General features: G+C 44.0%; 1 protein-coding gene across 1 annotated transcript in view; it reads left to right on the plus strand.

Moving 5' to 3' along the window:
• Nucleotides 1–12961, plus strand: part of mmp24 (matrix metallopeptidase 24) — a 60610-nt gene that overhangs the window by 27790 nt on the left and 19859 nt on the right. The window contains exons 3-5 of the mRNA XM_040115710.1: nucleotides 2463–2579; nucleotides 9598–9697; nucleotides 10051–10255. Of these exons, the coding sequence (XP_039971644.1) occupies nucleotides 2463–2579; nucleotides 9598–9697; nucleotides 10051–10255 (422 nt within the window). The remainder of the gene's footprint in view (nucleotides 1–2462; nucleotides 2580–9597; nucleotides 9698–10050; nucleotides 10256–12961) is intronic.

Consider the following 12961-nt stretch of genomic DNA (forward strand, 5'->3'; position numbering starts at 1 on the left):
ACAAAATTGATATTTTGGTGAAATTTAGGTGCCCCGACCAGGTGCCACTGAACATAATTTGTTGTTCCTCAGAATCGTCCAGTATCGATGGTATCGACGTCCAGTATCGATGGTATCCAGACCTGGTTTGTACAGGCCTTGAACCTGCGCTAACAAATTCTCTGGCCACCTGGGCCATTAGCAGCTGTGAACACAACACTGACATATCGTCACCTTTTATGCGGATACGGTGAACTGTAGCACGCAGTGGCCTGTTTGCGCATTCCAGCAAACAGCAGCCTGCCGGCGCTGAAAACGATGCTATGGGGGCAGCGACAGCGAACCAAAACGGTAAAACTGTCGGTCTTAAAACCAAAAACAGTCAACTGAGAGTCGCTGTAAAGCTCAGCAGGGCCGAGGAGAAATCCAGAGTCAGGTAATAATTCTCCGTGGGGTTTGTCATTGTCATTTGATCCATCCAAAAAATACCGATCGGTCCAGCTGTAAATTTAAATGGGACGCCCCTGCTTCAATAGCCAGTATAAGGTGGTTTGTGCAGACGAGTCTAGTTTGTGTGGGCGATTGTTTTTCCCTCCAGATCTAAGATTCATCAACATTATTTCATCGGTGTTATGAAACCTTTTGAGACCACAGTTGTGAAAAAAGTCTGTACAGATTAATAATAATTGGCTATAAATTGACTCTAATTGGCCTGACACTTTTAGCCTCAGTGTGCAGCAGCTTCCTGGCTGAACTCGGTTGGTGTTGCCGATGGTCTAAACATGGGTTTTCAGCTAAAACTGTGAAAGTGAATTTTGCCCCGTCAGCCATCACCCTTGGTGCTGTTGCTGTTTCGTATTCTGTCATTGCAGTTTCCCTCGGTTTTGGTTACTGAAACCTACCGGAGGTAAACCTGCTGTGGGAATAAATTCATCAAAAATTAAAAGCACCCTGCTTTGTGTTTTTGTTGTTTGTTGTTGCGGCCTTTGTAGATCAAAATGGAGAAGAAGGTAAAGACATTTATGAAGAGAAAAAAAAGGGATAGAAATATGAATTTTGACAAATATGTTGAAATGCAAAGATAGATGCATGGTATTGTTTGCATAGCAATAATCGTATAAGGTCTGGGACCTAGTGCCTGCGCACAGAAGATATTTCACATTGGCAGTAAAAGAAGTCCAGGGACTGACGGTTGATTATCTGGCGTTACGCATCCTTGCTACTGACAACTCCATATACGCTATATCCAATAAAGATTGTCGCCAATGATTCCAGGAGAGAGAGCAAGGAGGCCGCCGGTGAAGGGCGAACATCTTTTTTACCGCTGTCAGACCAACAAAAAGTGCAGGCTTCTGGTGAAATGAGAGATATAAAGAGGAGGCACAGTTCAACAGGAGCAGGTTTGGAGTAAGGCACTTGAATGCCAGGTAGGTCAGATAAGGTTGAGGTGACCGTTTTCCCGAAATGCACTAACCCCCGGGCCAATCCCAACAGATGCGTAGAAAAGACCCTGTGTCCCCATTAAGGCAGAGCCTGCAGTCAGGAGAGGATTTCAGCTTCATCTGATAGACCTTGCTGGGTGAACCTCTAAATTGTTCCAGGCTGTTAACTGTACTTCCAAAGGCAAGGCCCATATCATTAGCTAACCATATTATTATGGAGGGTTACGGGTTATGTTGTACCTGTCCAGGACTGAAACATCCGGCCAAGGCACGAGGATATCGGAGATATCAGAGTAACCGGTATCTTCTTGAGTATCTCTATTTGGTTTGGGGAGGTTTACACTACAACAGTGTAGGGACTTCTTTTGTTAAACCTGTGTTAAATAATGTCTCGTGTTAAAACGAATAACATTTCAATTACATTTTTATTTATAATAGTGTATTGCTAGGACTCACTAGCTTTACTCTGCAACACACTAACAATGCTGCTCCTTCATTTTGTGTCTTCTACGGTTGATCAGCTGGTGAGGATGATGTCATGTTGTCTGGGACCCGTTAGCTTTAGCCCCAGTCTTTTAGCACGATATCATGTATGTAGCCGTCGAGGGCATATTAAAGACTCTTTCACAGGTTTTTCATTTTTAAATGAATCAGCTGGAAACGTTTTCAGTGAACTCACAGGGTTTTTAGGCTCAGCATGACCTCGCGCTAGTTAGCCAAAGCTGATTCAGTCTGCCAGGGAAAGTAGAAAAGAAGTACACCTGTATGAAATCAAAGATCCATTGCTTAGAGAATTTCTGAGAATTTCTATGGTAAATCTGCCCCCGCTAGCGTTGTAAAGCACCATGCGAGAGCGCAAATCTTGACAGATCTAGCAGCAGTAACTAAGGCTTTTTTTTTTTAATTTTAACATTAATGGCTTCAGAGGTTATTATCTCTACTGACTGAAAATAATCTAACAAATGCTCACAAACAGAATGACAAACTTGGGTCTTGGTTCTTTAGAAATGCGGTGAAATTTGAATTTCCCGTTGTGTTCAGGTGGATGAGGAGACCGCGCTGTGGCGTCCCGGATCATCCTCACACCAGCCGCCGGCAAAGGAATAAACGCTACGCTCTGACGGGACAGAAATGGAGAGATAAAAAGATCTCATACAGGTACTCTATCTATCTATCTATCTATCTATCTATCTATCTATCTATCTATCTATCTATCTATCTATCTATGTATCCATCTATCTATCCAACTATCTATCCATCTATCCATCTATCCATCTATCTATCCATTTATCTATCTTATTTATCTGTCTAGCTATTTATGTTCCTCCTTCTAATTTCTTCCCGTACCTCCCCTCTTTTCATACATTATCTTCTGTTTCTCTCTCTCTCCAACCTCCTCCTCCCCTCCCTGCCTGATTGTTTGTCTCCTTCCTACTCTCTTTCCCTCTCTCTCCCAGTCTGAAGTTAGCCAGGCTTAATGTAAATTAGCTCCGTCCCCGGGACCCTCGGTGCATCTCGTATCCCTGCATCGAATCTACCCACTCGTCTCTGTCTTCTTCTTCATTCCTCCTCTCTCTCCACCTTATTTTATTGTCTTGTACTGTCTACATACAGTAAAACCCTCCACCACATGATGGAGGTCGATCCAACCAGCAGCTCGGCCATGTAATATAAGTAAGATGCAGATCAGGAGCCGTCCCATGAGATATTGAACGCATCCCAGCTCCCACTGTTGCTCCTGTCCACTTTATCCTCTCCTGCCTGCCTTTCTTAAGGTCTTTCCCCCTCTTTTCTCTCCCAGGCAGTCCCTCTCCTACTCTCAAATTCAAAATCAAAATAAGCTTTAGTGGCATGGATAAAATAGAAACAATACTCCATATGTTTGGGCAGTTTCTTTGTAAAACTGTAAAATTGGTAAAACTTCGAAGACCCATTTCTCCCCAGTATTTCGCCACCCATGACTCCTCATTCCCGTCCTCCTTTTTTAGCTTGTTTGACAGCATTGATGAACAGTTACATCTGGCTGGGGGCTCGAAATAGCAATACTCACGACGACATATTTTTTATGTGAACTACTTTGGGCCTTTTCCACGACAGGAACTTAACGATCTGTAACTTAACGTGTAGCCGTTCACACAGGTTCTGAGTTTCTGAACCTAAATTTCAGCATGTTAATACACAGACAGGTGACAAATTAAAGGAAAAAACAAAAAGCGGAACGCCGTTCTTCCTAAAGATGTTCCCTCATCTGGTGTTTTGATGATGGTGGTGGAGAGCGCCGTCTAACACGTCGGTCCAAAACCTCCTTTAGGTGGGTTGAGATCTGGTGACTGCGAAGGCCACAGCAAGTGATTTACATCATTCTCTACTCATCAAACCATTCAGTGACCCCTCGTGACCTGTGGATGCGGGCACTGTGATCCTGGAAGAGACCACTCCCATCCGGGATAGAAACGTTTCATCACAGGATGAGGGTGATCACTCAGAACGACTTTGTATTGATTTGCAGTGACCCCTCCCTCTCAGGGGACAAGTGGACCCAAACCATGCCAGCAAAGTGCCCCCCAAAGCATAACAGAGCCACCGGATCCTCTTACTGTAGGGGTCGAGCGATCAGGCCTGTACCGTTCTCTTGGTGTCCGCCACACATGCACTCGCCAGCCTGTTGAGAACACGGTGAAGGATGACTCATCTGACCATATCGCTCTTTTCCGCATCTCTGTAGACCAGTTCCGGTGGTTTTTGCACCACTGAACTCTCAAATGTGTGTTCATCTTAGTAATGAGGGGTCTATGCGCTGCAGCCCTGCCATAATAGCCCTCTCTATTTGACTGCTGATGGACCGTTGTTGCTGACACAGACCCGAGGAAGAGCGGCTCTTCTGTTTCTCCACATATCTCGCTAACGCACGAGCATCACGCTCATCGAACGCGCCCTATTTACTGACGCCTTTCCCACGGATCTAAATGCAGACGTCACTTCGGTCGCCGTTCCTGTTGAGACACCGGCCAGTTGATCCGTATTTGTGACCGAAGCCCCTGTCGTCCGTGCCCCGACAGTGGACCCTCTTTCAAAGCCACTTAGACCTTTTCTTCTCGCCATCTTGATGCAAAATCAGAAACCCTGTTTCCTGAAGGTTCCACTCAGCTGCAACTAATTTACATCTCAAATATTTTTTGTAAACAATGCAGATCCAATATGTTACTTACTGAGCTTTCAATCAATTCTCTCACCTTACATTTACTCACTAGAAATCTTTCTCAATTTCTTGCCTTTCCTCTATTTTTCTGTCTCTCTTATCTTTGTCTTATCCCTTTGAACCTGTTTTCTCCAAGTTGTCTAATTGCTTTCTCCACCACACGCTGCTTTCAGTACAACGGTGGGTTATTAACGACTTGTTATTTCTCTGCTAGACCGAGATTTTTTTTATTTAAGAATTTGAATCCCTTTTCACCCCGCTCTCTCTCTCTCACTTCTCCTTTCATCCCTTCTCTCCTCGTTTTCCTCCAAACCATCCTACTCGGAGCTTTATAGGCCTAATGTAAATTACGCCACTCCCACGAGACACTGAGAGCATCCCAGCTCTCCTGCATTACAGCTACCCACTCTACGGCGTTACATAAAACCCACAGCGTGAGATCACAGTCCTATCTGGTTACTGCTTACTGTATCCGAGTCTCCTCAGCGCTCCATATGCTTCACCTGCTATCAGCTGTCACATTCCTGCAGTACAGCTCAGTGTTGTCTTCAGCTCGGCTGCCACTGTACAAGCTGCATCACTTTAATGGTTTTTTAATGTAATTGTTCTTCTTCTCAGGCGCCTCTCGGCACCTCTAGAGCCAGTCCTGTCTCCTATGAATTACTCTCATATGTAACTAATTTGCGATTAGCTGGTGTTTTGGAGGAGGCATAACGCGGCCCGGATTATCTTATTTACGATATACACTTATATTCACTGACGGAGGTTTTGTTCCATCGCATTACACCGGGTTGATGGTTTTACACCACCCAAGAAAAGTGTCAGGGAGGAGGTCAGGTGCACATGACCTTAAGCCTGCACTGATCAATATCACTGCAGCTTTTTAGCCTCTTAGCAAAGTTTATTTATATATCACCTTTCAACAACAAGGCCATTCAAAGTGCTTTACTGTACATGATGCTTAAGACTTCGAAAGTATCAAGACACGATATAAAAGCAACATGACGTAGTATAAACGAAGACACACATAGACATGATGCATTTTTAGTTGATTGTTGTGATTTACAGCCTGCCTACTATATTTACAGGATGGTAGAATCCCTCGAGTTGTTGAAGGAACAGAAAATGAATTGCCAACAATAATCAATAAATCATCTAAGTTAGTTATCAAGCAAAGGGGCCAGACATTTGCTTTTAGCTTCTCAAATTTGAGGATTTGCTGCTTTAATCTGTCCTATATCATTATAAATTATAAATCTTTGGGTTTTTAACTATTGGATGGTAAAACCAAGCAATCTGAAGACATCCTCTACGGCTCCGCTCCTCCATTGTCTATTTGTATGATCATGTTGCAAACCCTCGTGGGTTGGTCTAGGCAGGGCTTGACACAGCTTCCAGGGGGCGACACCCACATACTGCACAGAAACAATGAGACATACAGTCAGTTCTGGCCGTTTTTCAGTTTGCTGACTGTGTGCAGATACTGAAGAAACCAGTGAAATTTAAGGGTACCGATGAGCTCAGGCAGGATGACCCCCCCCACCCCACAGCATTCAGAGGAATTTTTGGGGCTGCTGGCAAATGGGGATTATCACCCACTGCTCGATGATGTAGCTGCAAGATTACGCAACTGTGTATCTCTAAATAAAAATCTCCATTGATGCCTCAGGACAGGGAGGAGAAGAAAAAAAGAAGAAGCCGAGTCTGAGCCGTCAGAGGAAAGATTTGATGCTTCGGCAACATTGTTCTCAACTTTCCTGCCAACGAAGCACATTTGACTGAAACTGAGTTGAAAGAGGATGAGAAGCAGGAAAGGAAAGAACATCTGAGACAGTTTGTAGTCTGTTGATCTGCATCTTCAGCTGTTCTGACTGACTAACTGTAGCTCCTCTGTGGATGATGTGTGTATGTATTGAACTGATGTAAATGTACGAATGTCAGAATCGGATATTTGTTTCATCTGTTTTTAGCCGTGCTAGCAGCGCGGCTTTGTACAAGGATCGCAGTGTCGGTCTGTTGGTCCTCCGCTTCGGTCCGGACTGAAATATCTCAACAACTGCTGGGTGGACTGCCATGAAATTTGGCTCAGACATTCAGGTTCTCCTCAGGATAAATTGTGATAACTTTTGTGATGCACTCACTTTTCGTCTAATGGCAGCATCAGCGTGTCGGCATTGTCTTTGTGTGACCACTGTAGGCTCTTAGTCTCCTGGCAACTTTTGTCTTATGTGGTTTAATGCGGTTTTAAGAACATCGGGTGTGTGTGTGTGTGTGTGAGAGATAGAGAGAGAGAGAGAGAGAGAGAGAGACAGTACACCATCTGTGTGTTTTGGCCACAGGTCATTTGGCCAGCTTCAGTGCAGTGACGTTCCACACCATTTACTCAAATCAGACAACTGTTACCTAGTTGTCTGCCTGGCACACACACACACACACGCACGCACACACACACACACACACACACACAAACACACAAACACACACACACACACACACACACACACACACACACACACATTAATCACTGGGCTTGAGGCTGGAAAGTTGGATTTCTAAATAAACTTTATAAAGGGATTTGCATGCAGAGAGTTATGAAAAGCAGTTTAAATCGTAACTCAGGGGTTCTCAGACTTACTTGTGTCCACTGTCAGCAAACTTCCCTGACAGACAGGGAACCAAATCAAACACTCTCCCAAATTCAAGTTCAGTGTGTAAAATACGATCGAACATCCACCTACTGCAAATAAAGGCACTTCCCGTATTTCCAAAAATGGCAATAGAAGCTTCTGAAATTTTGAAAAAACAAAAAGCACAAATAAAATCTGCTCTCAAAACAAGCTTCAATTCATTTTCTTTGATTTCTTCAGTTCAAACCGGGCTTTATGCAGCTCACAAGCAGTCGTTTACATAGCTATTCACTGCACGATGTCGCAGCAAACAACCTGTCAGAAAAGTCCGATAAAAAGGCAAATCTGCTTAACGTGAAGAGTCAGCGCAGACTTTGACCAAACACACTGGCAGTCCTTAAAGTCACTCCCTCGGACTCAACAACAACCTCTCTATATTTCAAGTCGTGTTTTATATCTGCAGTCGCTCTGAATTTCTTCACATGGCCATTCAAAGCCAACATCAAACAGAAGAACTACACATTAGAGAGGAGTGATGCAAAATCTCCATCTAACTGTGTAAATGGAGTTGTTTTTCCCCTTTAACCCTAATGTTGCTTTTCACTCTTTAACAGCTCTAGAAAGATACTTGACATTGTTTTATCAGCTTGATACTGACGACATGTTTCAGAAATCCAATGCAATAACAACTGTTTGCTGGCATTTGATTTGCCATGCCCCTCTCTCACAGCAGGATGGACGCCACGTTTCCTCTCCCGCAGTTACTCCCTAATGACCTTTCCGCCTGGTTCTGCTCTCACAGCTGCACGCGTATCACACTCTGTGCAGGGAAACACGCTTTACTGTACCCAACCCAGGGTACCTGCAAATACTCAACACTAATCCGTCAGTATCACTAAACAGCACTGGAGTGGATTAGTTGATTGATTAAATTAAAACGTGTTTAAATTGCCTTGCTTGAGAGGAATGGTTTGACGTCATCGATGAGAAGATTAATAACACACCCGTGTCTATGCGGTAAGTAGCCAGCAGCCGGCTGACTTAACTTAGCATGAAGACTGGAAACGGGGGAAAAAGAGCTCGTCTGGCTCTGTCCAGAGGTAAATAAAATCTACCTACCAGCGCATTTAAAGCTCACCAGTACACATTATACCTCACTTATTTAATCTGTATAAAAACCAAAGTATAAAAACAACAAATTGGAATTTGGACACCACATTTTCAGTGATACACAACATCTCCCTGAAAGGTGCTGTAAGGTACCACAGTAGGAAAGATGAATAAGATCACTTCTACAGTAAGAGGACTATTATTCTAACAGATGGTCCAGATTTTGATAGCTAATGTTTCCTTACTGACTTAGTGAGCGTTCAGACTGAAAAACAACAGCTCTGCATTAAAACAGGGGACGTGTTGTTTAAGGTACCGGTGAGACAAGAGTTCAGTTTGAGTAATAGATCAGTTCTTTATGAGGCTGATCAGACGCCAAAACGCTGAGCAGCAGTTTGTAATGCTCTGGGAAGGTGCAAAAACATAAACAACAGCAGCAACTCTTTTATCCTTTGCCGCATCCATCAGTGGAAATATGGAAAGACCAAGAATGTGACCTTCCTTGTACATATTTGATTGGCCGTGGCGGCCTTTCAGACAGGTCAAAATTGGTTTTTGTTTGTTTTTTTGGTTGTTTTTTTCGTGTGCCAAACTAATCTGCGTTGGCAGCCCAGATGACTGTATAAAAGCCTATGATAGCAGCGTTGCAGTTTGTTGTCTGTCGGCCAGTCATCCATATCCGCTCAGCCAAAGTTGAAACAAACGTACCTCTGACCTGCCGTTCAGCGAAGCCGGCTGGGGATCGCGCTGAAACGGGACACACATGCATGAATTCGCCCACTGTTCGGGCTTCAGTGGAAGTGAGAAGAGGGCGACGCCAACATTCATAGGCTGGACGTGTAACTTGACTTTGCATTTGCCGACAAACATCTTCTGCAGCAATTTCAAGGGGACCCGCTGGGGTCACCCAGACCACCACAAATCTTTCTGACAGAAGGCTTCAGTTGGAAAAAAGGTTTTAGAAAACTTAACTTAAAACTAATCTATGACTACAATACCAGTTCTAACCTTAACTCCGTTTAAAGTAATTCCAACAATCGTCCAGGAGAGTTGTTGCTTTGTTAGCCAGCCATTGCTGACGTTAACCACAGCAGATCTGTTTACTGTTACGTGGTCAGTGAGTTAACCATCTGCAGACCGTCCACACCATCTTACAACAGCACGACTGTTGAACCGTCGACAGGTGAGCAGGACCAGCCAGCGTGGGCTGTTTACTAACTCTGTTTTCCCCTTCCTGCAGCATATCTAACTTCACCCCTAAAGTGGGGGAGAAGGACACCCAGAGAGCGATCCGACAGGCCTTCAACGTGTGGCAGACCGTCACTCCGCTCTCCTTCCAGGTCAGAGAAACCTACATTTGACTTTTCACGTGATTACAAATGGTCGCTGCTGTTGTGTTGCCTCTGGTGCGTTCTAACTGTTTCGCTATCGATTGAAAAATGGTCTCGTGACAGCGAGGAAAGCTAAAAGTGGCGTTGTGCACCGCAGAGTCACTTTCGATAGGGTCCCGACCAAAGTGATGTTAAAGATGTTTCACGATTCCTAGTTCTGTCAGATTTGGTTCTCTTTTTCAATAAGGACTAAGCTTCACAATATTTAACATCTTGGTATAATTCCCAGTATTTTTCTCCTCATGAGCAGCTTTTTGTTTTGTTTTTTTAACTCCACTCTGCTCTTCTCTGATCCCGCTCAGGAGGTGCCATACTCAGAGATCAAGAACGAGGGTAAGGAGGCGGACATCATGATCTTCTTCGCCTCTGGTTTCCATGGTGACAGCTCTCCGTTCGACGGAGAGGGTGGTTTCCTCGCCCACGCCTATTTCCCCGGCGCTGGCATCGGAGGAGACACACACTTTGACTCTGACGAGCCCTGGACGCTGGGCAACGCCAACCATGATGGTAAGACGTTTCAGGACGTTCCTCCGGGGGAGATTGGCTGATTTAGATCCTAAACCAGTGGCATTTCTGTGATTTTTCAACCCACATTCAACAATATTCATACAATGAATGAAGGAAAAGTAAAGATAAACTTTAAAATACCAAGACCACACGAGCTCAATAATGTTGTATTCCAGGTGATTCTGCCGTCGTTACTTCTTTACAGACGAACTGATTTTATTTGTGTTGAACTTGAGTATTTAGCACTGTTGCGGAGAGCAGGCTGAATGCTAACAAGAGCATGCTAACGTGCTAACAGTGACAGTGTGCTAACCTCCTGATGTTTATCAGGCATAGTGGTGAAAAAGTACAGCTGATGCTGGAGGGAAGGTCATTAGTTCTGCAGGTATTTGATCATACGCCAAAGTATCGGGACAAATTAAAATTCTGGCCTGATGGTGGCGCTAGAGGAAAAGTCAGCGGATCACCAGAGTCAGCAGGGTTTTCATCTGCCTCCCTTTTTAATATTAGTTCTACCTGGATGGGCCTTTAAAGCTGTTTTCTCTACCGACGTTCGTGCTTCATTGTCGGTGAAAGTTATAACTGGAAGGACGTTTGTAGATGTGGTGATGCTAGTAGGCCTTCACTGTAACAAAATCAGGGAGCGAGTCCTTAAAATACACCACAGTTATCACTATAATAATAATTATTATTATCATTAGCTATTTTTATGATTTTGACCATCGCCTTGGTAACTAGAATTGCTCTTTACACTGCAATTTCTAATTCAGAGTGAAGCAGGTTAATGTTGAAAGATTTCAGCTGCCGTTTAACATAGTCAACGACGGCTGAACGAAATACCAACTGATTAGCATTATTTATTCATCTTTTTCATTTAATATAAAGCATTAGTAAATAAAATGCTTGAAATGTAAGTGCGTCCTCAGCCATCACTCCCCTATCTTTGAGCACCAGACTGTTTAATCATCGGATGAAAAATGAGGGAAAAACGTTTCTCTTTGTAGTTTTTTCCCCTTCTTCTGTCTCAGTTTGACAAATGACTTATGCCAGATTCCCTCTGCTTGAATAACTAACGTGTTGACAGAGAAAGAGAGGCGCAGAGAGAGGGAGTGATAGAGGGGGAGAGGAATCTGGTTCGAGAGATTAGCAGAAAAGAGAATTGGCTTTGACAGAGAGGCTCTAAATTCGCCGTACCACATTACAGCAGGCATGTGAGTCTTATTCCAGTATGAACTGTCCCAGGAAATATGTCGAGTTTCTCAGGATGCAATAAGGCAGTTTTATTTTAATGTAGTGTAGAGTTTTGTGCACACATACATCATTTTTTTTTTTTTTTTACTTTCCCCCCTTCTTACTCTGCCGTTTGGTCGATATACACTCGTGATATTATTAACTGATCAGTAAATCATCTATCAGTACTGTCAGTATGCATGTGTGTGTGTGTGTGTGTGTGTGTGTGTGTGTGTGTGTGTGTGTGTGTGTGTGTGTGTGTGTACGCGCCTGCCTGTGCAGTCACCCAGGTGCTCTCTCATACACACCCTCACAAACGTCTTTTTATCTCTAAAATCCCCTCAGACGCGCACACAGAGTAATTGAAAGATTAGAGACAAGATACTGAGACGGCAAAGTTCTCGGACGCTATGAAAACTAATTCATGGTATCAGCTTTAGAAGGACGTCGCTAGGACACACGGGCCTCGTTTTCACCTCGGCCTAAAACCTGTTTTTTCTGCCGCTGCTGAGGGACAGTTTCTGTTATTAACCTCTTAACACCTGGAGGAGAGAAGTGAAAGGCACAAGCGTCCACATCAAAGATACGAGACACTGAAACTGCTGAACGAAAACTATTTGTCCTCTGCTCTGTCCTGTTTCAAAATGTCCATAAATGCCCAAAGAAGATTTCATGCTAATTCATCTGATAGTTACTGACTGTCCAAAGAGCCACTGCACCTGTAAACCTCCTGCAATAGTTTTTCAACAACAAGGGGCGAGATGTACTGTTGTGTCTGTTATTAACAAAGGATTCAGTAAATCCCTGCATGTACAGTACTGTGCAACACTATTATCACTAAAAGGTGATTAGCTTTCATTTATCAGTTAACTTCATACAAAGCAACACTTAACAGATTTGCTCCGACCCCCCTTTGCCTTTAAACCGGCACCAGGTCTCCTCGGTGTACCCGCACACAGTTTTTCAGGTTCTTGGCAGGTAGGTTGTTCCAAGCATCCTGGAGAACCTGCAGCGGTTCTTCTGTGGATTCGTTCTGTCTCAGTGACTCCTGTCTCTTCATGTGGTCCCAGACTGACTCTGTGATGTTGACGTCAGGGCTCTGTGGGGGCCGGACCACCTGTTGCAGGACTCCTTGTCCTACTGGTCTCTGAAGATGGTCCTTTATTGCTCCGGCTGCGTGTTCGTTGTCCTGCTGCAGGATGAATCTGTGGCGGGACTCCTTGATGGACAAGTCCCTTAAAGTCCCTTAAACCTTTGCAAGATATTACTCCACATAGGAACAAAAAGGATAGAACAGGCAGAGGAATAAAAAAAAAAAAATACAGATACAAGAAAAAGAAACAGTAGGTAGAGAACAACCTGTATAACAAGCTATAGCCATTCTGGTACATTAGTGTGTTGAAGGTGCAATAATGAGATCCATGTGCAAGACTGACTCCCAGCATAGTGCAGTTCCTCCTATTGCTGAGAAAGGTG

This window comes from Xiphias gladius, chromosome 21, assembly GCF_016859285.1.
Source record: "Xiphias gladius isolate SHS-SW01 ecotype Sanya breed wild chromosome 21, ASM1685928v1, whole genome shotgun sequence".
Classification (NCBI taxonomy): domain Eukaryota; kingdom Metazoa; phylum Chordata; class Actinopteri; order Istiophoriformes; family Xiphiidae; genus Xiphias; species Xiphias gladius.